This window comes from Platichthys flesus, chromosome 3, assembly GCF_949316205.1.
Source record: "Platichthys flesus chromosome 3, fPlaFle2.1, whole genome shotgun sequence".
Taxonomy (NCBI): domain Eukaryota; kingdom Metazoa; phylum Chordata; class Actinopteri; order Pleuronectiformes; family Pleuronectidae; genus Platichthys; species Platichthys flesus.
The window spans coordinates 1,377,524-1,400,912 of NC_084947.1; the positions used below are offsets into that span (position 1 = coordinate 1,377,524).

Here is a 23,389-nt window from a genome sequence, read left to right on the forward strand (position 1 = left end):
GGCCGTGGGTCTGTGGAAAGTTATTTATCACCTGGCCTCAGATTTATGAATCTGGTTTATGATTTGATCAAACTCTGATTCTGCTTGGTCACATTGGAAACACTCATAAAAGCCTTTGATCTGTGGAGATAAAGATCTTCACTGAGGATCCTGAGCTGAACCGAGGATAAAGTGCGTCCACAGATCCATGTGGTTCTTCTGTCCCTGGACCCACGGCCTCCTTATCTAATGACACCTCCTGTTTCTCTGCTTTGATCATGTTCTAACTCCTCTTGATTCTTTCTGACCTCCTGCTTTGCTCTGGGGCCTCGGCCGTTAACCCTCCAGTCCTGTCTCCTCTTCTGCCTTTTCCTTCTGCTTCCCGGGACCGGCCTGAAAACCCACTGCTGCTAATCACAGCTCGTAGTCCTCTTGAGAACTCTCTCACCTGCCTGTCGGGTCGCATCTCCATGGAGACCTGCAGAGCCAGAGGAGTAACAGCATGGACTGGCTTAGTAAGTTCACTGGACCCAGACTGCGTTCACACTGCAGAACCAGAACCAGAACCAGAACCAGAACCTGAACCTGAACCAGAACCAGACCTGCTTCTGTGTCAGGATCAGAAACAATAAAGTCTTTCAAAAGGTTGAATGTTCCCCTGTTTGAATGAGACTCGTCTCACTGGACTCACGTATGTGGAAATGGGAAATTAGTCCCAAGGCTCTGGAATTTTGAGGCCTGTTGTTTCTGATCCGGATCCAAAATCGATTCAGATTTCTGCTGCAGTTTGAACGTAGTCTTGATCAAAATATAATAAACTTCCCCTCTCCTGTCGTCTAGACTCCACGAGTGCAGTAGATTTTATACAGTAGAATTTCCATATTCATAGTATTTCCAGTAGTGTCCCCTGTCCCTGACACCTTTTCTTAATTTAAGGATTAACTCTAGTAATTAGTTTTATTCCTCAGTTTAATCATTTTTTTACTGGCTGCATCAAACTGACAACCATGTTATTACCCACAATGCTCGGGGGCAGATGTACGAAAGGCTACAGTGGCATCAGAATTTGCTATCGCGGAAGTTTGTCCTCATCTGGACGCCGTCTCTAACGTCTGACTGCCGCCGCACCGAACCGACTGAACCACCATCTGAACCGACTGAACCGGCTGAACCGTCTGAACCATCTGAACCGACTGAACCGACTGAACCATCTGAACCGACTGAACCGACTGAACCATCTGAACCGACTGAACCGACTGAACCATCTGAACCGACTGAACCGACTGAACCATCTGAACCATCTGAACCGACTGAACCGACTGAACCATCTGAACCGACTGAACCATCTGAACCGACTGAACCGACTGAACCATCTGAACCGACTGAACCGACTGAACCGGCTGAACCGTCTGAACCGGCTGAACCGTCTGAACCGGCTGAACCGACTGAACCATCTGAACCGACTGAACCGACTGAGCCGACTGAACCGTCTGAACCGATTGAACCTGCTGAACCTGCTGAACCGACTGAACCGACTGAACCGGCTGAACCGACTGAACCGACTGAACCGACTGATCCGACTGAACCATTTGAACCGACTGAAACCGTCTGAACTGACTGAACCGATTGAACCTGCTGAACCTGCTGAACCGACTGAACCGACTGAACCGGCTGGACCGACTGAACCGACTGAAACCGTCTGAACTGACTGAACCGACTGAACCTGCTGAACCATTTGAACCGACTGAAACCGTCTGAACCGTCTGAACCGATTGAACCTGCTGAACCTGCTGAACCGACTGAACCGACTGAACTGGCTGAACCGTCTGAACCGACTGAACCGACTGAACCGACTGAAACCGTCTGAACTGACTGAACCGACTGAACCGACTGATCCGACTGAACCGTCTGAACCGTCTGAACCGACTGAAACCGTCTGAACTGACTGAACCGACTGAACCGACTGAACCGGCTGAACCGTCTGAACCGACTGAACCGACTGAACCGACTGAACCATTTGAACCGACTGAACCGACTGAACCATCTGAACCGACTGAACCGACTGAACCGACTGAACCGACTGAAACCGTCTGAACCGACTGAAACCGTCTGAACTGACTGAACCGACTGAACCGACTGAACCGGCTGAACCGTCTGAACCGACTGAACCGACTGAACCATTTGAACCGACTGAACCATCTGAACCGTCTGAACCGTCTGAACCGACTGAACCGACTGAACCGTATGAACCGACTGAACCGACTGAACCATTTGAACCGACTGAACCATCTGAACGGACTGAACCATCTGAACCGACTGAACCATCTGAACCGACTGAACGGACTGAACCGTATGAACCGACTGAACCGACTGAACCGATTGAACCTGCTGAACCTGCTGAACCGACTGAACCGACTGAACCGGCTGGACCGACTGAACCGACTGAAACCGTCTGAACTGACTGAACCGACTGAACCTGCTGAACCATTTGAACCGACTGAAACCGTCTGAACCGTCTGAACCGATTGAACCTGCTGAACCTGCTGAACCGACTGAACCGACTGAACCGGCTGAACCGTCTGAACCGACTGAACCGACTGAACCGACTGAAACCGTCTGAACTGACTGAACCGACTGAACCGACTGATCCGACTGAACCGTCTGAACCGTCTGAACCGACTGAAACCGTCTGAACTGACTGAACTGACTGAACCGACTGAACCGGCTGAACCGTCTGAACCGACTGAACCGACTGAACCGACTGAACCATCTGAACCGACTGAACCGACTGAACCGACTGAACCGTCTGAACCGACTGAACCATCTGAACCGTCTGAACCGTCTGAACCGACTGAACGGACTGAACCGTATGAACCGACTGAACCGACTGAACCATTTGAACCGACTGAACCATCTGAACGGACTGAACCATCTGAACCGTCTGAACCGTCTGAACCGACTGAACCTGCTGAACCATTTGAACCGACTGAAACCGTCTGAACCGACTGAACCGACTGAAACCGACTGAACCGACTGAAACCGACTGAACCTGCTGAACTGGCTGAACCGACTGAACCGACTGAACCGGCTGAACCGGCTGAACCGGCTGAACCGTCTGAACCGACTGAACCGACTGAAACCGTCTGAACTGACTGAACCGACTGAACCGACTGAAACCGACTGAACCGACTGAAACCGACTGAACCTGCTGAACCGACTGAAACCGACTGAACCTGCTGAACCGGCTGAACCGGCTGAACCGACTGAACCGATTGAACCGACTGAACCGACTGAACCGACTGAAACCGACTGAACCGTCTGAACCGATTGAACCTGCTGAACCGACTGAACCGACTGAAACCGACTGAACCGACTGAACCGACTGAACCGATTGAACCTGCTGAACCGGCTGAACCGGCTGAACCGACCGAACCGATTGAACCGATTGAACCGACTGAACCGACTGAACCGACTGAACCGACTGAAACCGACTGAACCGACTGAACCGTCTGAACCGACTGAACCGTCTGAACCGACTGAACCGACTGAAACCGACTGAACCGACTGAACCGTCTGAACCGACTGAACCGACTGAACTGACTGAACCATTTGAACCGACTGAAACCGTCTGAACCGACTGAACCGACTGAACCGACTGAACCTGCTGAACCGACTGAACCGACTGAAACCGACTGAACCGACTGAACCGGCTGAACCGACTGAACCGTCTGAACCGACTGAACCGTCTGAACCGACCGAACCGTCTGAACCGTCTGAACCGACTGAACCGACTGAACCGGCTGAACCGACTGAACCGACTGAACCATTTGAACCGACTGAAACCGTCTGAACTGACTGAACCGACTGAAACCGTCTGAACCGACTGAACCGTCTGAACCGTCTGAACCGACTGAACCGACTGAACCGACTGAAACCGACTGAGCCGGCTGAACCTGCTGAACCTGCTGAACCGACTGAACCTGCTGAACCGACTGAACCGTCTGAACCGACTGAACTGTCTGAACCGACTGAACCGACTGAACCTACTGAACCGACTGAACCGACTTCACGTTAATCTGCAGTCACACGTCAGAATCTGAGTGAACGACTCGAGATGTGTTGGAAGAACAGAAACCTCGTAGCTACCTTCTGAACTGTAAACCCAGAGAGAGGTTTGAATGATAACAATATGAAATCAATTAATTTGGGCCTTTTTAAATCGTGAACCCAAGTAGAGAAGACACCGTCACAATAAATAAATATCAAATGGAATTTATCTAATAACACGTTCTGGTATTTTAGCCTTTTAAAAATACTTCATCCTTATAAACTTGTAAATGGAGAATAAGCTGCAGCATGTTTTAAACCTGTTGCAGCTCTAAGAGTAGATCCCAGTCACACCAGTAGAGAGAACCAGTCCGAGCGTTGACACGGACGTAGACGTGACTTCAGCTTCTCTGTGCTCTTCTCTACGGTTTGCATGAGTGTGGCGGTGGTGCTGGTTCTTCCTTTTCCGCGCTGCATGGGGGGGGGGGGGGGGGGGGGGAGCAAAGTGTCTGTGCCACTGTCTCTCCTCAGGTCTCTGCCGACCTCGTGCTCTCGTCCAGGTGAAGCTGACGCTCGTCTAACTGCTCAGATTCCCTGTGTTTCCACAGACAGTCCCACCACGACGCACCGGAACCTGACGTCCAGCAGCATGAACGACATCTCGGACAAACCGGAGAAAGAGCAGGTGAGTGGGGGGGGTGGGGACAAGTCCATCAGGGTCCCTGGGATCTGAACTCTTTGATTCAGTTGTTGGATGGCGATGTCCCCGAGTTTCTGAAGGTGACGCTCTTTAATCTTTAATCACAACCAAATATATAGAACTGGAGTTGAGTAGCAGTGTGTAACAGTGTGTAGCAGTGTGTAACAGTGTGTAGCAGTGTTTAATAGTGTGTATCAGTGTGTAGCAATGTGTGTATCAATGTGTAGCAGTGTGTAGCAGAGTGTAGCAGTGTGTAGCAGTGTGTAGCAGTGTGTAGCAGTGTTTAATAGTGTGTATCAGTGTGTAGCAGTGTGTAGCAGTGTGTATCAGTGTGTATCAGTTTGTAGCAGAGTGTAGCAGTGTGTAGCAGAGTGTATCAGTGTGTATCAGTGTGTAGCAGTGTGTAACATTGCGTAACAGTGTGAACTGCTCTCAACCTGCTGCAGCCAAGCCTGAAAAACTTTATTCCAGAGGTTATGTAATCTGTCCTGAAGCAGTTTATTTAGACAAAGTGATTAAACTCTATTGTGAGGAGGCTGTGACGCTCGGGTCAAGGAACGTAATGAATAACAGAGTGAGAAGAAATCAATGATTAGGTGACAGTGGAAACAAACCAGTATTCCCCCAGTTCAACCAGTTCCCAGTTCAGATCCTCACTCACACTCAGAGCACATATCAGACTCACTCCACTGTTTCTCTCCTCTCTCGGCTTTTATCAATGAATTTCCATAGTTTATGAGAAGTCCCCCCCCCCGGATATTTCCATGACTCACATTTATCACATCTCGTCCAACTCAAAGTCGAGTGTGGGGGGGTGAAGGATCTGCCTCCGTCAGCTGTCAGTCTCTCTGAGTGTCTCCCGGGACTCACTGAGACTCTGGACTGGTTCACAGCAGAGATCTGGTCTTCAGGTCTCAGGGAGAAGAGAACTAGGTCAAACCCACTGGTTTGTCCTGAGGGACAGACAGCGTAGGAAAGACAAGTGGACAGGAAGTGTTTGTCCTCAGCGTTTCCACACCCACTCAGTCTGTTAACATCGTTTACAAGATTCCTCTGAGGGGCCGACGTCCACTGAGCGTCCCCCTGATGGATCCCTGGGGGGGGGGGGGTTAAACCCACTTGATAAAATGTCTCCCTGCAGAAGGGAGTCCAAGAGAGGACAAGAGAGAAACTGTTCCTCCGGAGCTTCCTCCACACGCTTGCTTTACTTTCTTTTCCCAAACCTCCTCAATAAGCTCACAATTGATTAATATGAAGTTCTCCTGCTTCTCATCGTTGCTCTTTAATGCTCTTTTATTTACTTGAGCTTATTAAATATGAAAAAAGGGAAACGATGAAGTTCTAGCACTGTGGCTGTGAGGTGTAAAGGAAACAGTTTGTGAGCCTGCAGCTCGTTCAGCAGAGACACGGATCAGAGCTGCTCAGTTGCTCTGGTTTAACCCGACGATACTTTACAGAGCAGCTCTCTGCCAGGACGGTTTAACGGCCTCTGATTGGATCTGCTCGGATGTCTCCAGTGGTCACGACTTTATGGGATTTGAGTTCAGAGGCTGACGCACCTGATCTGGGAGGAATGGAGGACATGATGATGATGATGAGCACTCACCACCGGGCGGCTGTGGGATCTGTGATGGGATTCTTCTCCCCACACAGATCATAGATCCAGTATCTATTTCAAAAGTTCAGTTATCATCTTAGTTTAGATTTAAATACATTTTAAAAGTGACGAACCTGCTCACAGACTTGATATTTTGGGCGTGTGCGTGGGCGTGTGATCTAATCCAATTAAAACCCTGGCACAGCTTTAACACATTTAACTCTCTGCTGCTGGTTTGCTGTTTTAAAACTTAGAGACACTTAGATTCTATCTGAAACAAAAGAAATAACAGATTATAAAAGTTATAAAGTTACAGTTAAACTGAGATCTGAGACTTCCATGTTTCAGAGTTTCCATCAACACCGGTTTAATACAAAGCCAGAAATCCAGTGTAGTTGTTGATGTGGCTGCAGAAACCAGTAAAACCAGTCACATCAGAAGTTAGAGCATTTCTCCTTAGATTATATTTAAATGTAAGATTTAATTATTTGGCATTTACTCATAAATCTAGAACCCATAAAAAACATACAATATCTTGATCTCCAGATGTTTTTACTCTGATTTGTTCCCTTTGTTCCTTATCGTCATTATAACTTTGAAAATATAAACAAATTTGACATTAAATTGAATTTACTGAAACCAGAAACTAAGGAGGGAAGTTTGCTTTTATTCAGAACTTTTATTTAAACATTCAGATCAACACAAAGTGAATGTTGTTGTCTTTTTGTTGTGAAGAATATTGTGTTTGATTTAAGTCTATCATGATGAACTATATAATAATAATAATCTAGAGTGACTGTGTCTCATATCATTGCAGAGACGTCAGCTCGTCCTCTGTCTCTGTCTCTCAGTGAATGGTTCCTGCTCTCGGCAGTTTTTAAAGTTAATATATAACTTAGCAGTTTTCCTCATAGTCTTATCTACGTGTTTACAACTCTTTGTCTTTGGAGTTTTCTTTATTAATGATCTGCTGCTGTGGTCGTACTGTTAATCACCTGGAGCGGAAGGATTGTTGGATTGAAAGTTTTAGAGAAGCTCTGGAGCCACCTGACTTCAGACGTGACATCATCTCAGGTTCTCATGTCCCTGAATCAGACCTCAGGTTTCACAATCGTCCGTACGTCCTGTTCTTCACGATATCTCAAGAACGTCCTTCAGGGAACTTCTTCAGATTCTGTTCAGGGATTCACTTTGACTCAGGGACGAACTTATTAGATCTTCAGTGATCAAATGTCAAAGGTCAAGTTGGCTGTGACCTCAAAGAGCTCTTTTGTTACCTCGTGAATGAGATTTCTAAGATTTCAGATTTGGCTGAAATGTTCCCTGAGACTCGCAGATGAACTGATCATATCTGCGTGGACTCCTGAGGGTTCATGTGTAGTTCAGAAGCTAAACGTCTCTGTGATACTAAAGAGTGTAACACACACTAACTGGTTTTCATATTCACAAATCTGCAAATGAGAAAAGCCTCGAGCCGACAGACCGATCGGCCTCTGATATTCTTCAGTGTTTAAACGTTGAACCTGTGAAGCTCAGCTTGTGTCCGACCTTCGTCTTCATCTCAGCATCTTCGTGACAGGAAGAAATACAGACCTGATGTCTCTGCTCATTGTCACGACGCGCTGGAGCCTCCTGGTTTGGTATTTACGCCGAGTGGTTTAATTAACTGACCGGTGTGAACTTCACATTTAACGTCTCCTCCCGTGTTTCTCTCCTTTGTGCTTCTCAGCTGAGGAACAAGTTTATGAAGAAGTTGCCGAGAGACGCCGAGGCCTCCAACGTGCTGGTGGGGGAGGTGGACTTCCTGGACTCGCCGTTTGTGGCGTTTGTGCGTCTGCAGCAGGCGGTGATGCTGGGAGCCCTGACCGAGGTCCCTGTTCCCACGAGGTGAGATTCATGGATCTGCTAAATGAGAGCTGGCGTTTAATCAGAGCTTCCATGGAGACAGTGGGAGGAGGTCAGGCCCCTGAGCGTCTTCTGGGTTTTAGTTTAGCTTCAGACTTGTGGTTCATATTACTGTGAATATTAAATAAAATACAAAATATTGAATAGTTATAACACAAACAACTTCATGACATGAAAAACACACACAAAAATGTACAGATGTTCACTTAGACTCACAGATGAACTGGTAAGACTCGGGGTGGCCAAAGGTCAAAGGTCACAGTGACTTCACTTAACATATGTTTGACCCCTGGAACATTGAATATGTCCTGATATCAAAAGTCTGCTTTTAGGGAATTCCTTCAGATTCTGACCAGTTGTCTCTTGGAAGTGTTTAACACTAAAATGTAATTTGTGTGTAAAGGTCGTGAACGCACCGACACACGAGTCTGAAGTTTGTGAACTTTATAAATGAGTTTCAGATCAACACAGACTGGATTTGTGTGTGAAGAGGTTTGTTGTTGCTGCCGCAGCTTCACTGGTAACTGGGGGAACTTCTCCCACTGGTCTGATGAACTGGTGACTGTTGTTTGAAACAACGTCCTTCAGGAACCTCTCAGCTGTGGTGACGTGTGTAATAAATCACTATGAGAGACGGGCTCGTTGTAAATAAACCTCTTCAAGGTTTTATCGTTGCTATAATAAAGATTAGAGGAGCAGTTGAGAGGAGGTGAAGCAGCCTCCCTGTGGTCAGAACACGTCTGTGTGCTGTAGAGGCCGTGAAGAGAAATATATACATATCATTTATATTTTATATAAATTACTCTGCTGCTTTCTCTCTTTCTTCTTTCTGGTGATAGAAAGCTGAATAGACTTTTTTAACCTTTGTACAAACCAAACTTTTACAATAATTCCTCTAAAGACATTAAAAACCTGGATATGAATCTGAGCAGGTTGTTTATATGAATGTTGTTTCCCTTCACAGGTTTTTATTCATCTTGCTCGGACCCAAAGGCAAAGCCAACTCGTACCATGAGATCGGCAGATCCATCGCCACCCTGATGTCTGATGAGGTCGGTCTGACATTAACGTTCATGGTCTGCTCATGAGAACCAGTACTCCCAGTCCAGGGCTTCAGCCTCGTGTCTCTGTGTTCAGGTGTTCCACGACATCGCGTACAAGGCCAAGGACCGAGAGGACCTGCTGGCCGGCATCGACGAGTTCCTGGACGAGGTGATCGTGCTTCCTCCTGGAGAGTGGGACCCGACCATCAGGATAGAGCCGCCCAAGTCCCTGCCCTCCTCGGACAAGAGGTCTGTACCCGTCACACCAAGCATCATCTACACGGCTCTTACTCCATGAGAGGAGATCCCAGCTGACAGGGAAACTCAGGGTTCAGTCAGGACACATCAGGACCCTCTTTACAATCTCCTATTAACTCCTAATGTCTCTGGACTGGGAAGAAGCTCGTGGAGAAAACACAAAGTCACAGGGAGAACAGGGAAACTCCACAGACTTCAAACTGGGAATCAAACAGTGAATCTTCTAGATGTGTCAGTGTGAATCACTGCACCACCGTGCCGCAAACAGACAGATATCTACTATACTACTATGGCAGATATCTGCTAGAAGAGCACAAGTAGCTGGGAGATAAAGCACATACAATAATTATTATCATATTAAGAATAATAATGATTTTTTATGTATTATTTTATTTGTTTATTTAACATACACCTTTTCATTTCATGTAACAACCTGTTCTTCGGTTTGAAACCACTGTGTTTCGTGTTTTAGGAAAAACATGTACGCAGGAGGCGACTCCCAGATGAACGGAGACACGCCTCACGACGGAGGTCACGGGGGAGGGGGGCACGCCGTGGGGGAGGAGCTACAGAAAACTGGAAGGTATGAACTGTCTCTTATGTCTTATTTCATATTATCAACCAGATGTGAAGCACTTTGCACATTAATGTAAATATCTGAATTTAGAAACTCAAAAGAAAGAATATTGTTCAAAAAGCTGGGCGATGGTTTCACAGAGATTCAGAGAAGATGTAGAAACAGGAAGTTGTTCCTCTGCTGATGACTCAGTGTGATTGGCTCTGTGGAAACCAACAGGTTCTGTGGAGGCCTCCTACTGGACATCAAGAGAAAAGCGCCTTTCTTCGTCAGTGACTTCACCGACGCATTTCACATCCAGGCCCTGTCGGCCATCATGTTTATCTACCTGGGCACGGTGACCAACGCCATCACCTTCGGGGGTCTGCTGGGGGACGCCACGGAGAACATGCAGGTCAGCCTCACCTCCATCCGTCTGTGGAGCGCCGACTCCTCCTCCTGTGGCTGACTCTGGGTCTGTTTCCCCGTGGTGTGTTCAGGGCGTGTTGGAGAGTTTCCTGGGGACGGCGATCGCCGGGGGGGTCTTCTGTCTGTTCGCCGGTCAGCCGCTCACCATCCTCAGCAGCACGGGGCCCGTCCTGGTGTTTGAACGGCTGCTCTTCAACTTCAGCAGGTTCATCCATCTACCACCTATCAGCTCTTTATCAATTAGAAATATCTCATTACACAAAACATCAAGTCTAAACTTTGTTTCTCTCACAATTTATATAATATTGAAGGTTTGAACATTTGTACATTTGTAATAGACTTATTTTTTTCTACTACTGTATTATCCCATCTATCCCACCTTTAGTGTATTCATATTTATAAATTTATCTTGCTCATAGTGTATTCATCATTATTGAATCATACCTTACCTCTTAATACTGTTCATATTCAATTTATATTTCTAACTGTACTTCCTATTTATTTACATATTCCACTACGCACAATACTCTGCACTTTTACTGCCTTCTTTTTGGACTTCTGGTTAGATGCTAAACTGCATTTCATTGTATATGTACTTGTACTGTGCAATTACATTAAGTTGAATATAATCTAATCGAATATTTAATAACAAAGAAAGTTCAATTAATGAGATAGAATTGTAATGTTGAACGGAAATAGAGAATAAAGTCACAATATTACCTTTTTATAGATAAACAATGAGATGAGAATATTTTTCAGCTTTTGATGTCAAACAAGGAACTGAGTGTTGTGACTATTTATGGATTATTATATATTATATCCTCAGTGATCTTTGTTTCCCTGATGCAGAGAGTACAGCTTCGACTACCTGGAGTTCCGGCTGTGGATCGGCCTGTGGTCGGCGTTCTTCTGCCTGCTGCTGGTGGCCACCGACGCCAGCTTCCTGGTGCAGTACTTCACTCGCTTCACGGAGGAGGGCTTCTCCTGCCTCATCAGCTTCATCTTCATCTACGACGCCTTCAAGAAGATGCTCAAGCTCTCTCACCACTACCCCATCAACGCTGACTTCCAGGAGGAGCTGGTCACGCAGTACCACTGCCTCTGCATGGCGCCCGCGGTTTACGGTGAGTCGGACTTCGAGTGGCACTTCACAGAATGAACACTGCACCAGCTGGTGTGTTGGAAGGTTCTGACTGTGTGCTGGTGTTTCTGCAGTGAACATTTCTGATGGGGATCCTTTGGACTCAGCCTCGGACTGGAACAGCACTGATCTGGTGAGTGACTCGACATTTACTGCTACACAACCTGGGATGAACTGTGTGTAACTGGATAAATGAGTTTCTCTGTCGTTGACCAGTTTGCTGACTGGAGTCCTACGAGTGTGTCCTGAGGTTAAAGGTCATCAGGAGGGGGTGGGGGGGGGGGGTGGGGGGGGTCTTAAAGAGACAGGAGCGAAAAGACAGAGGCTGAAAACATTTGACAGTTATTAGACTTATTTATTGATCAGCCTGTAGATGAACAGCACAACACTGTGTTAGTCGTGTTCCGGCATCAACACTCAAGAGCTGCATTCAGCCAATGGGAATTCTAGCCCCCTACTGGTTGACCAGTGGTGTGACAGGACATTTGGCTGGCGTTCGTCTAATCCAGTAACAAAACGTCTCTATGATTCCAGCTGTGTTTGAACAACTTGTCTGTTGTCACGCTGACTGGTTTCATTCCCTGAGACACTCCACTGGGCTGCAGCTCTGAGACACTGTGCAGAGTCCTGTAAATGTTTCCTCAGTTTCCTCAGACCGAAGGACTTTGGTCTCAATACAACACGTCTTTTAACTGGGTCACACATCTCACAGCGACCCCCAGTGGTGAGAACCAGGTTTGAAACAGCAGCAGGGTTCTGTTCAGTCTGATGAGATAAGCTGAGGTGAGACAGCTCTTCACCCGAACGCCTCGTGACCTTCACAGCTTCTGTCCGACCCTCGTCATCATGGAGAAACGTTTCCTTGTGACCTTGACTCTTTTGTTTCCTCCCTGCAGCCGATGAACGCCACGTGGTCGTCCCTCACGAAGACGGAGTGCGTGAAGTACGGGGGGGAGCTGGTGGGGCAGTCGTGCGAGTTCGTCCCCGACATCGCCCTCGTGTCCTTCATCCTGTTCTTCGGCACCTACACCTGCTCCATGTGTCTGAAGAAGTTCAAGACCAGCCCCTTCTTCCCCACCACCGTGAGTCCCACGCTGGGAATCGTTTACCCCAGCAAGTCACCTGTGAAGAGAACAGATGAGGTGTCCACCTGCTTCTTAAAATAGCAGATTAGAAAAGCTGAGGTCCGTCTGTTTGCTTCCACGCAGGTGAGGAAGCTCATCAGTGACTTCGCCATCATCCTGGCCATCCTCATCTTCTGTGGGGTCGACGCGCTCATCGGAGTCGAGACGCCCAAACTCATCGTGCCAACTGAATTCAAGGTGAGTCCCTGTGGAGCAAGAGGCCTCTCAGCAGGGGGCCTCGTGCTTATTGTTCTCAATGACTGAAGATGCTTATAAATGGTTGATTCTCCACTAGATTCACTTCAACTCAGCTTCGTGTTGATGGTTGTTCCAGGTGTGAAGCCTCGTTTGTGTCTCCACAGCATCTGACATATCCTGCAACCTGTAAAAGCACAAGATCCAGATTTTTTAAATAAGAAATTAGAGAAATGTCCCAAAGGTCTTATCTCACAATCTTAAAGAACGTGATATTTCCCCTGATCTGGATCTGCGGCAAACGTCCCACCTGTCTTCTATGTTCTGTGGAAATCCATTCAGACTGACACGTTTCAAGCGTGTTTGAACATGTGTTAATGTCATGTAAACCAAAGTACAGAAAGTGAATTATTACATAAACATCATATGTCTGAAATCTATTAAAGACAGTGATGTGTTTGACCCACGTGTTGACGGATGTGTCTCCCTGTGTCACAGCCCACGAGTCCTCACCGGGGCTGGTTCGTCCCCCCCTTCGGAGGAAACCCCTGGTGGGTGTACCTGGTGTCGGCGCTCCCGGCCCTGCTGGTCACCATCCTGATCTTCATGGACCAGCAGATCACTGCAGTGATCGTCAACAGGAAGGAGCACAAGCTGAACGTAAGCAAGACCACTGTGAACTGGGGGGGGGGGGGAACTGATCCAAATGTTTACATGGAGGAGACACCAGATGTTATTAGAGCAATTTGAGATAATCCTGTGTCCTCCAGTTTACACCGGCACACACGTGTCCAGTGTATGTGAGCGGTCACGTGATGTGTTTTCTGGCGTGTTGGTGTGGACAGATTTAGAAAAGGTGGTTTTATCGATGTGAGCTAAGAATCTGCAGCAGGTACATTTAAGTTCTAAATTGAAGTTATAAAGTTTTCATTGAAGTTGAAGAGTGAAGCTGTTGTCTGAGTTTCTGAGGAGATGAATTAAAAGAGTAGGAGCATGGACTATTTGATTATGTATATTAACAAGAGGAGATGCACATTGTTTAACATGTGGAGCCCCGACATTCAAATTCAACGTCTCTGTTTGCATCCTGCTCCAGAAAGGGGCGGGCTATCACCTGGACCTGTTCCTGGTGGGCGTCCTGATGGTGGTCTGCTCCTTCATGGGTCTGCCGTGGTACGTGGCCGCCACCGTCATCTCCATCGCTCACATCGACAGCCTGAAGATGGAGACGGAGACGTCGGCTCCTGGAGAGCAGCCCAAGTTCCTGGGTGTGAGGTGAGACTCATATTCATACAGAGAGTGATCATATTCATGTAGATATCATATTGTGTCGTGTTTTCATCGTCTGGATCCAAACCAAGCGAAGGGTCCTGCTGAGTTTCTGGGGAGTAGAAAGTCCAGAACCCCTGAGGTCACACACACACACACAACACACACAACAGTGTGTGGGGCCTTCAGCATCTTGCCCAAGGACACCTGGGGCACACAGACAGAGGGGTCATACCGCCGACCTCGTGGTTAGTGGACAACCCGCTCTTCCTCCTGAGTCACAGCCGCCGAACTCTGTGATGTTACATCTACATGATCAGTGTGTGTTTGTTCAGGTCTCACGTTGAGTTCAGAGGGAAGTGGATGAATTATCACTTCTCTCTCTGACTAAAGGGGAAATAACCTATTCTACATATTTGAAACTTTCTGTTGACACGTGTCGGCTTGTGTTTTCCCCCCCGAGCCTCCTGAGGTGTCAGCTGTCAGCTGGAGCAACAGACGCTCGTCCTGCAAGAACCAAACAGGGAGAAACTCACAGGGAACAAACTGGGAAACAACAGGTTACCTCCTCATCCACTGGTTCTCATGAGACTTGTATTTGTCCTCCTCTATGTTCTGCAGAGAGCAGAGGGTCACGGGTGTGATGGTGTTCATCCTGACCGGCCTGTCCGTGTTCATGTCCCCGATTCTAAAGGTATGACATCACAGATTGTCTCCTGATCTTCATGTGACGTCACCTCCTCTCTGAAATCAGATCTTAACTTTTAAATTCAGCCATAAATCAGACAACAACTAAACATCACATTAGCTTCTCATTTCTCTCCTTCTCTATTCTTCTCATCTCATCATCTCATCATATACCAACCCACTCTCCATCCCTTTACTGGCTATAGTAGCCCCATGCACAGACTTTTACCTTTTACATTACATATTCTAATATATATATATATATTTTGTTGTTTTTACATTTATATACATATCTTTTTGTACTATCCACTCCAGCAGCACAAGAACACTTTCATTCTAGACACTGACACAATCACATCATTTCATTCTGTACCATAGGGTCAGACCCATTCATGTACCTGTATCTGCCATGTTCTACCTATGTATACATGTTTTATGTATGTATGTCAGTTAAGTGTATAAGGGATTAATACAGTATCCATCCATCTATCTATCTATCTATCTATCTATCTATCTATCTATCTATCTATCTATCTATCTATCTATCTATCTATCTATCTATCTATCTATCTATCTATCTATCCATCTATCTATCTCTCTATCTCTCTATCCATCTATCTATCTATCTATCTATCTATATATCTATCTATCTATCTATCTATCTATCTATCTATCTATCTATCTATCTATCTATCTATCTATCTATCTATCTATCTATCTATCTATCTATCTATCTATCTATCTATCTATCTATCTATCTATCTATCTATCTATCTATCTATCTATCTATCCATCTATCTATCTATCTATCCATCTATCTCTCTATCTATCTATCTATCTATCAATCTATCATTTAATTGATTTAGTTAATTTAATTTGTTGGTAAATCTGATTTGAATCACGTTGTTTTTTCTTTTGAAAACCTCTAATAAAAGTGAAATTAAGAGACAGATGTGCATCACATCTGTTATTTAATAAGTTATAGCTTCATATGCTGGTGCTGCTCAGTGACAAATACAGTTTTGTGTGTATTTTGTGTGATAAAGTTGTCGTTTATCTTCTTGTTCCTGTCCCACAGTTCATCCCGATGCCCGTGTTGTACGGAGTCTTCCTCTACATGGGAGTGGCCTCTCTGAACGGAGTGCAGGTAAACACTGTGACGTGGTTTTCTCTTCTCTCCACCTGGATCTATCCATCTCTCCATCTTTCATATCCAAGCGTGTAGCGTGTTCCTTTCACACGTGTATAGCATCATGTGTAGTAGCATGTTCCCCTGTACGTGTGTGTGTGCAGTTCATGGATCGTCTCAAGCTGCTCATGATGCCGGCGAAGCACCAGCCCGACCTGGTCTACCTGAGACACGTCCCCCTCAGGAAGGTCCACCTCTTCACCTCCATCCAGATCCTGTGCTTGGCTCTGCTCTGGATCCTCAAGTCCACCGTGGCCGCCATCGTCTTCCCCGTCATGGTGAGACACATGGTTGAATAGAGACTTCAACATGTTTCAGTTTGCTCTGAATCACACTATGAGTTACTGTGGTGGTTGTTCCTCAGATCCTCGCCCTGGTCGCCGTCAGGAAAGCGATGGACCTCCTGTTCTCCCAGCACGACCTCAGCTTCCTGGACGACGTCATCCCGGAGAAGGACAAGAAGAAGAAAGAGGACGAGAAGAAGAAGAGCGGCGGCAGCGACAGCGACGCTGAAGACGTAAGTGAAACGAGCGAATCCTCCATGTCCCCTCAGTTTGTCTTCATCACCAACGACCTGAGATCAGTTCACAGCAGCACGAAGCTCTGAACTGGAGAAGAATGTCCAGTGGACACGTCGCTCTCTGAAAGACGGAGAACAAGAGGAGAAAGAGTTTCTCTACGTTTCAAATGGTTATAAGAACTTTACTGTTTATGAACATGTAAATCATTTCTGGTATTTTAGGTGCAGAGGACGATTATTGTCCTTTTACTTCTGACCCCAAACCAGTTTGTTCTAGGATTGATTCTGATGTTAATTAATGCAGAGTTGTTCACAATGATAGAAAGTTACTCTGCTTTGATTGGTTGGAAACACTTCTTCTGTCATAAATAAGCTCCACCCACTTAGGATCCTTGGAGTGTTGATGTCATGACGGTGTGTGTGTGTGACACGTGGATGTGAGTGTGTGTGTGTGACATGTGGATGGGAGTGTGTGTGTGTGTGACGTGTGGATGTGTGTGCGTGTGTGTGTGTGTGTGTGTGTGTGTGTGTGTGTGTGTGTGTGTGTGTGTGTGTGTGTGTGTGTGTGTGAGTGTGAGTGTGACCATTTTGAGCATTAACCCTACAGAGATTTTTAAGGGTCTAGTTTTATTTATTGAGTGTTTTTGTTCTGTTTCTTGATAAATTCCATCAGAAGCTTTAGTTTTAGTTTCTCCTCGAGTTCTGATCAGTTTCAATAAAACAGTCAAAGCTGCGACACAATGTCTTAAATGTTTAAATGTTTTAAATCCAGAGCGGACACATGAAAAGTCAGAGGCAGCAAAACGACTCATTCATCTATAAATAAACCTGCTGACATTTAATATTCCTCTCTGGACTTGAGCCTCAGCTCTCGTGTCCCTGTCAGGATCCTGTGAACCTGCTGTTACCGAGATGATTCACCTGGTTAACAAGGAAATCAGTTTGATTCTTACTGGTTCATCATTTATTTTGTTTTCCAGTAATATGATATTGCCTAATTTACTTGGAACCAGTGAGTTATAAAAAAGACCCAGAGGTTAGACAAGCTGCTCATTATTCAGCAGTTTGTACTTTACAGTGAATGTTTCATTAACACAACGACTCAGAGAATGAATGTTGATACAGGTTTTTGGGTTGCGTGAGTGTGTGTGAGTATGTGAGTGTGTGTTGTGTGTCTGTGTGCGTCGCTGCCGACTCACTGGCGCCCTCTCAGGTCTCAGGATGTGTTTCCTCTCTCCAACAGTCCGACTACCCTTACAATGAAAAGGTTCCCAGCATTAAAATCCCCATGGACATGATGGAGCAGGAGCCCTTCTTAGGTGATAAGGCCTCTGACAGTGAGTAGAGCTGGAGGAGCAGCTCCTCTTCCTCCTCTTCCTCCTGCTCTTCCTCCTCCTCGCTCCGACTCGATGAAGAGTCCACTCTGTTGCATGTTGGTCTCTCACTCGCTGCTCAGCTTGAACTTTACGTTTTCCTCCTTAATTATATTAACATTTGTTTCTTCCTCTTTTCTTTTCTTTGCTTCATGTTCTTGTGTTTAATGGATTCTCTCTTCAGCTCGATGTCAAACCGCATGTCGCCCTGATGTTTAACATCTGAACTCATCTGCTCTAATGGATTGATCTTCTGCTCTGTCTCTGTTTGCTTGGTCTTTTTCTTCTTCTTGAGGTGTTCTATCGTAAATGAACTAAATGTGTCGATGTGTAGGTTGAGGAACTGTTAATGAGTAAAATCACAATAAAAACATAATATTAACTCTTGTGAAAAGTATTTTTGCTTAAATATGTTTAAATACAGTTTGGATCTATCCAGTAAATTACAGTTATCCTTTCTAGATGCTTCTGACAAACATCTAACTTGAAAAGGTTTTAAGTGGAAAGATCTTTTTCTTATGAAGCTTTTTCTTTTCCCACCTTTTACCAATTAATGAAGATATTATAAAAACATAAAACAAAGTCTGGACATGTTGTGTAGTTAGTGTTTGTGTAGCAGCAGCAGCAGCAGGTTGTTGGTTCCGACTCGTTCACAGGAACATGCGGTCAACATCCAGGTGAGGGGCGGAGCCTGCTCTACAGCAGGGGCGGAGCCTGTAGAGCAGCAGGAGGCGGGACATGACGTTTAAACTCGTCTTTATCCTGAGATATTTGGATTCTTCCAGATTCACGTCCTTCACGTGTTAGAAACGTCATCAACACGTCAACTGGTTCCACTGGTTCCAGTGTTAATGTCTCCGGATCTTTGCAGCAGCTCGTTTCACCAACTGGTTCGTCCTCTGGTGAAATCAGCTGCAGAGTCAAAGAGTCAAAGAGTCAAAGAGTCAAAGAGTCAAAGAGTCAAAGAGTCAAAGAGTCAAAGAGGTGTGAACGGAACAAACACAAGAAGTCGTCTAATCTCTGTTTCTCTGTTTCTCCCTCAGGAGAGAAGTCCCCATCATTCCTTGACCGCCACACATCGTGCTGAGCAGCTTCGCTATTACCAGTCCAACTGCCTGTCCAGGTGTGTGTCTGTGTGTGTGTGTGTGTGTCTGTGTGTGTGTCTGTGTGTGTGTGGGTGTGTGTTTGTGTAGCTGAGAGCCACGAATAAAACTTACTCTGATTTCATTTTACATGTATTGATGATCGAGGCATCAAAAGGTCGCAGAAGGTCGTGAGTGGAGCTAACGAGCTAACGAGCTAACGCAGAACTGACCTTTAAAGGTCACGGAGGCTAATTAGCTTAACGGCCGTTTACGTTAGTGCAGAGATGTTTTTATTTCAGCTCAGACGTCTGCTCCCGACGTTCTGAGGCTTTCTCTGCATCTGCTGCTCAAACAGAACAATTAGAGTTTAACTTGATAAACGACACAGTTCGGAATCTGGGGCAGTGGACTTTTATATCCTTATTTTATTTTATAGTATTTGATTTGTATTGTAGCATTTTCACAGAAAAGGATTGAGTATCTCACGGTTTACAGTAAAAACAGCAGAATTAAGAATTTAGCAAAGATCCAGATGTTTCCCTCAAACTAACAGGAGCTAAAATAATGTGGATATTCAATAAACTCTGAATTAATGGTAGTTTTTCTGCGTCATAATATATATAAAATACAGTCATCCCTAAACAATTAATTTTCCATGAACTGCAGATACAAGAGCTTGTGGACTGGAGCTATTTTGAATTTTAGTCTTCATCAGTTAATCCCGACATCTTAAACTCATCTTCCATCACTGAAGATTTCAGATTTATTTATTTATTTCAGACTGAGATGAAGAAGAAGATGTGTCGTGGAGTGAAATGGTTGCGTGACGTCAGCGTTGTGTGTTGTGTGTTGTGTGTTGTGTGTTGCGTGATGAGCGCTCCACACAAATGAGCTTTAGTGGAAACAATCAGTCTTTAAGAGGCAGAACCGGCCGTGAGTTGATTCGGGCGAATATTTCCAGCGACGATTATGATGCAGAAGAAGAGATTAACGTTTCTGCATCGTGCCCACGACCTCGGACGATGACCAGCATCGGGGGGGTCGACTCCACGGGTCACGTTCGGCTCCTGTGTCGTCCCATCTGCTCCCAGCGACGTTACACAAAGAGGATTAGTGTTTCTGACAATGTGCGAAAAGCAGCTGTGATCACACAACATCTGGGATGTCCACAACTCACAAGATTCTCTGTTTCTTTCCTCCTCCTTGTTTCCGACCCTCAGACGCACACAGTGGAGAGCTGGTGGTAACACACTTCTCTCCCAGTGGCTCAACACACACTCCCAGTGGGACAACACGAAAAGTGTTGTCCTGATATTTGATTGAATTTGACCTTTGTGCTTTTGTTTCCACATGAAATGTAAATTGAAAACAGAAAGTGTCTTTAAACTCAGACGTGAGCTGTTGTCAGTGGTTTGCACACGTGTCGCCCCCCCCCCCCCCCCCCCCCCCCCTAAAAAAAAAACTAATCCTGTCCCACTAAGACTGGAACCAAATTGCTTTCAACTCAAATAACCTCAGGAACCATCAAACTGTGACGACTGATCGTTTTCCTCTGAACAAACTAAACCAGAACTCAGAGGGTGAAGAGTGCAGCTTCAACAAATAGTCAATTAATCACTCAGTGAATTAACAGAAGATTTAATGGAGCCAATGTTGTTTCTCCTACAAAACAACTTTGGATCCGTTGTCACCTTGTTTCCTCTGTTGTGTGTTTTATCACTGAAGTGTGACTTGTGTTTGTGTTCCAGCCCCGAGATGAGTCCTCTGAAGCCGGTGCCTCAGATCATAATCGACATGGACCCAGACGACGATAATTCTTTCTACTGGAGGAGCCGAGGATCTGAGACGTCTCTGTAGAGGACAGAACCTCTGGACCCTCTGGACCCTCTGGACCCTCTGGACCCTCTGGACCCTCTGGACCCTCTGGAGCTCCGCCTCTAACCGACTGACTCTCACACTCCTCCGTCATTTCACAGGAAACACACAGTTTAACGCAGGTAACAGATACAGTCAAATAATATATGATCCTCACGGCTCCACATTCTGATGTAACTCTTTACTTCTCTTCTATGCAAGCTTACGGCTGAGCAACAGTAAACGCTGCAGCTCTGAACATGCATGGAGCGCCCTCCCTGCTCTTTTTATATATAAGTATATATAAATATCATCCGTCTGAATTTTTATATTCATTGAATTACTCTTAATACCATTTTCCTGTAGCAGGAAAGTATGTTTTTATAGCTCTACCTCTTGTTTTAGCTTCTTCTGATGAAACAGGATCAACGTGTGCGAATAGAAACTCTCAGTTGATTAACACTGAATTAACAACGTGCAGATGAAGAATATTTTTATCACTTTTTGACGCTTTACTTTCTCTAATTTTTCTTTCACATGTTCTCCTCAAAAGCTTTTGTTACTCGTTTAAATTAAATCGAGCTCGGAAATGTTTTTTAATGATTATATATCGTGTGTGTGTCCGTAACCTTTTCTAATGTCACTCCTTTGTTTTTCATTTTGCTGGTAGAACACAGTTCAGATAATGGTCCGGTTTTCCTCAGCCAAACTTTAACTCTAGGTGCATATCATGTACTTGCTTGTGCTTTACCTAAGTGGCTTATAAGAGATTGATCCAGACTGGAACTGATGTGATTTGATAAGAGGATTTTTGCTTTTGGTCTCAGCTGCTGTTGGAAATATCTGATGTGAAAAATGGCTTCTGCTTGTTTTGTGTATTTAAAAATTGACAAATTTGAATTTTACTGAGTTTATCTTTATGAGACACTGGTGTGCACGTGGAGGGGGACGCTGGCTCCAGATGTTTCTACTGCAGGAGGAACAGTTTGGATTTGATCTTTACACATATCATCAGTTTGTGTGTTTGTGTGCACGTCCCGGCCGATATATAATTATATGAATTTGTAGATGATAATAACTTAATCTGAGGTTGTGTAGAACCAGTGCCTGTGTTTGTTTGTCCACTAGAGGGCACTGGCGGCTCATTTTTGAACTGTAAAATGTTCTGAAAAGTATTTTAATCACAATTTAGGAAACAAACAAAATGAACAACAACAGGATCCGTCTCAAGTCTCTGAGTCCTGAATCCACTTCTTTAGATTTAATCCAAACTTCTATCACACGATCACGTTCATATAAATCCAGATAACTTATAAGTGATTTATCTATAACTTGGATTCAAGCTTCGATCACGAGTCATAATCCAGTGATGAGTAAACAAACCTGTCTGTGTGAAATCAACTGGGTTTTAGGGAAAACACAATTTGTTCATGATGTCAGGGAGAAACTACACTACCCACAATCCTCAGGTGTAAGAGTGACAGCTGTGATTGGTGAGGGTTTGTCCTTACCATGGGAATGCATCGTCCAGTGTGACACTACGTTTACCACAGAGAGGAGGAGGAGAGCAGGAGGGCACATGGTTTTATGGGATGTTTAGTTTCCTCTGCTCTGATATAATTACACTATTACGCCGAATATTAATTTCGCTCTGAATCAAAACTTCCATTGTCCCGATTGATCTTGTAGCTGCTTCATGAAGGAAACATCTACAGTTTAAAAGTGGACGCTGGGTGTCTCGCTCTCTAACCTGCAGGACAAAGAGACACAGTGTTTTCTAAAGGGCTCACTGAAGCAGGTCTCAGATCAGATTTGAAACTGTCGTCAGCACCACAACAGCAGATAAGATCTAAACTGAAGGAGCCTCCTCTTCCTCTGTGAAACCTCTGAACACCTGTCGACTCAAACCAAAACACAACACGCGCTCGTTTCCACCATCTGTGAACTCTGTGTGTGTCATTTGCTTCTGTGAACCCGGGACGTTAACGTGTTGTTAGCGTGTTGTGATCCCGTGTGAGTGTCAGACTAGAATCAAAAACCTGTGGGTGGTTGTAGAGACGGACTCTGATACTTCCTCTTCTTCTCTGGATTAGTATGTGCGACACTTAGAGCCGGTGAAATGGTTTATTTTAGAATTTATATTTTTCAAATGAAATGTATATTGAAAATAAACAGAAATAAACAGACAGTGAAGTTGTGTTGCTGCTTTTTTCTGTGTCTCTGGAAACATTTCACTACACAAACAGTTCATAACAGATTAGAATCAGATCTCATGTGTTTGTCTACAGAAATACAAGTGGTGCATTCACAGATCAAAAACTGTTTTACTGTAAATTATAAATCTATTTCACCATCGATTTTTTTTCGAAAATCCTGAATGTCACTTTATAAATATTGTCACTAAAACATAATGAAGACACAAATTCAATTATGTATGT

At 45.1% G+C, this 23,389-nt stretch overlaps 1 protein-coding gene across 1 annotated transcript in view; it reads left to right on the top strand.

Annotated features, from left to right (window-relative positions):
* Nucleotides 1-23,148, top strand: part of slc4a4a (solute carrier family 4 member 4a) — a 45,166-nt gene extending 22,018 nt beyond the window's left edge. Inside the window, 21 exon segments of the mRNA XM_062381263.1 lie at nucleotides 400-453; nucleotides 456-494; nucleotides 4,635-4,711; nucleotides 8,053-8,210; nucleotides 9,193-9,280; nucleotides 9,366-9,520; nucleotides 10,002-10,112; nucleotides 10,326-10,500; nucleotides 10,586-10,719; nucleotides 11,364-11,638; nucleotides 11,730-11,788; nucleotides 12,552-12,737; nucleotides 12,864-12,977; nucleotides 13,473-13,634; nucleotides 14,071-14,249; nucleotides 14,865-14,937; nucleotides 16,009-16,077; nucleotides 16,224-16,397; nucleotides 16,484-16,636; nucleotides 19,056-19,135; nucleotides 20,846-23,148. Coding sequence (XP_062237247.1) covers nucleotides 400-453; nucleotides 456-494; nucleotides 4,635-4,711; nucleotides 8,053-8,210; nucleotides 9,193-9,280; nucleotides 9,366-9,520; nucleotides 10,002-10,112; nucleotides 10,326-10,500; nucleotides 10,586-10,719; nucleotides 11,364-11,638; nucleotides 11,730-11,788; nucleotides 12,552-12,737; nucleotides 12,864-12,977; nucleotides 13,473-13,634; nucleotides 14,071-14,249; nucleotides 14,865-14,937; nucleotides 16,009-16,077; nucleotides 16,224-16,397; nucleotides 16,484-16,636; nucleotides 19,056-19,135; nucleotides 20,846-20,954 — 2,624 coding nt within the window. The 3' untranslated portion in view covers nucleotides 20,955-23,148.
* Nucleotides 23,149-23,389: the final 241 nt, after the last annotated feature.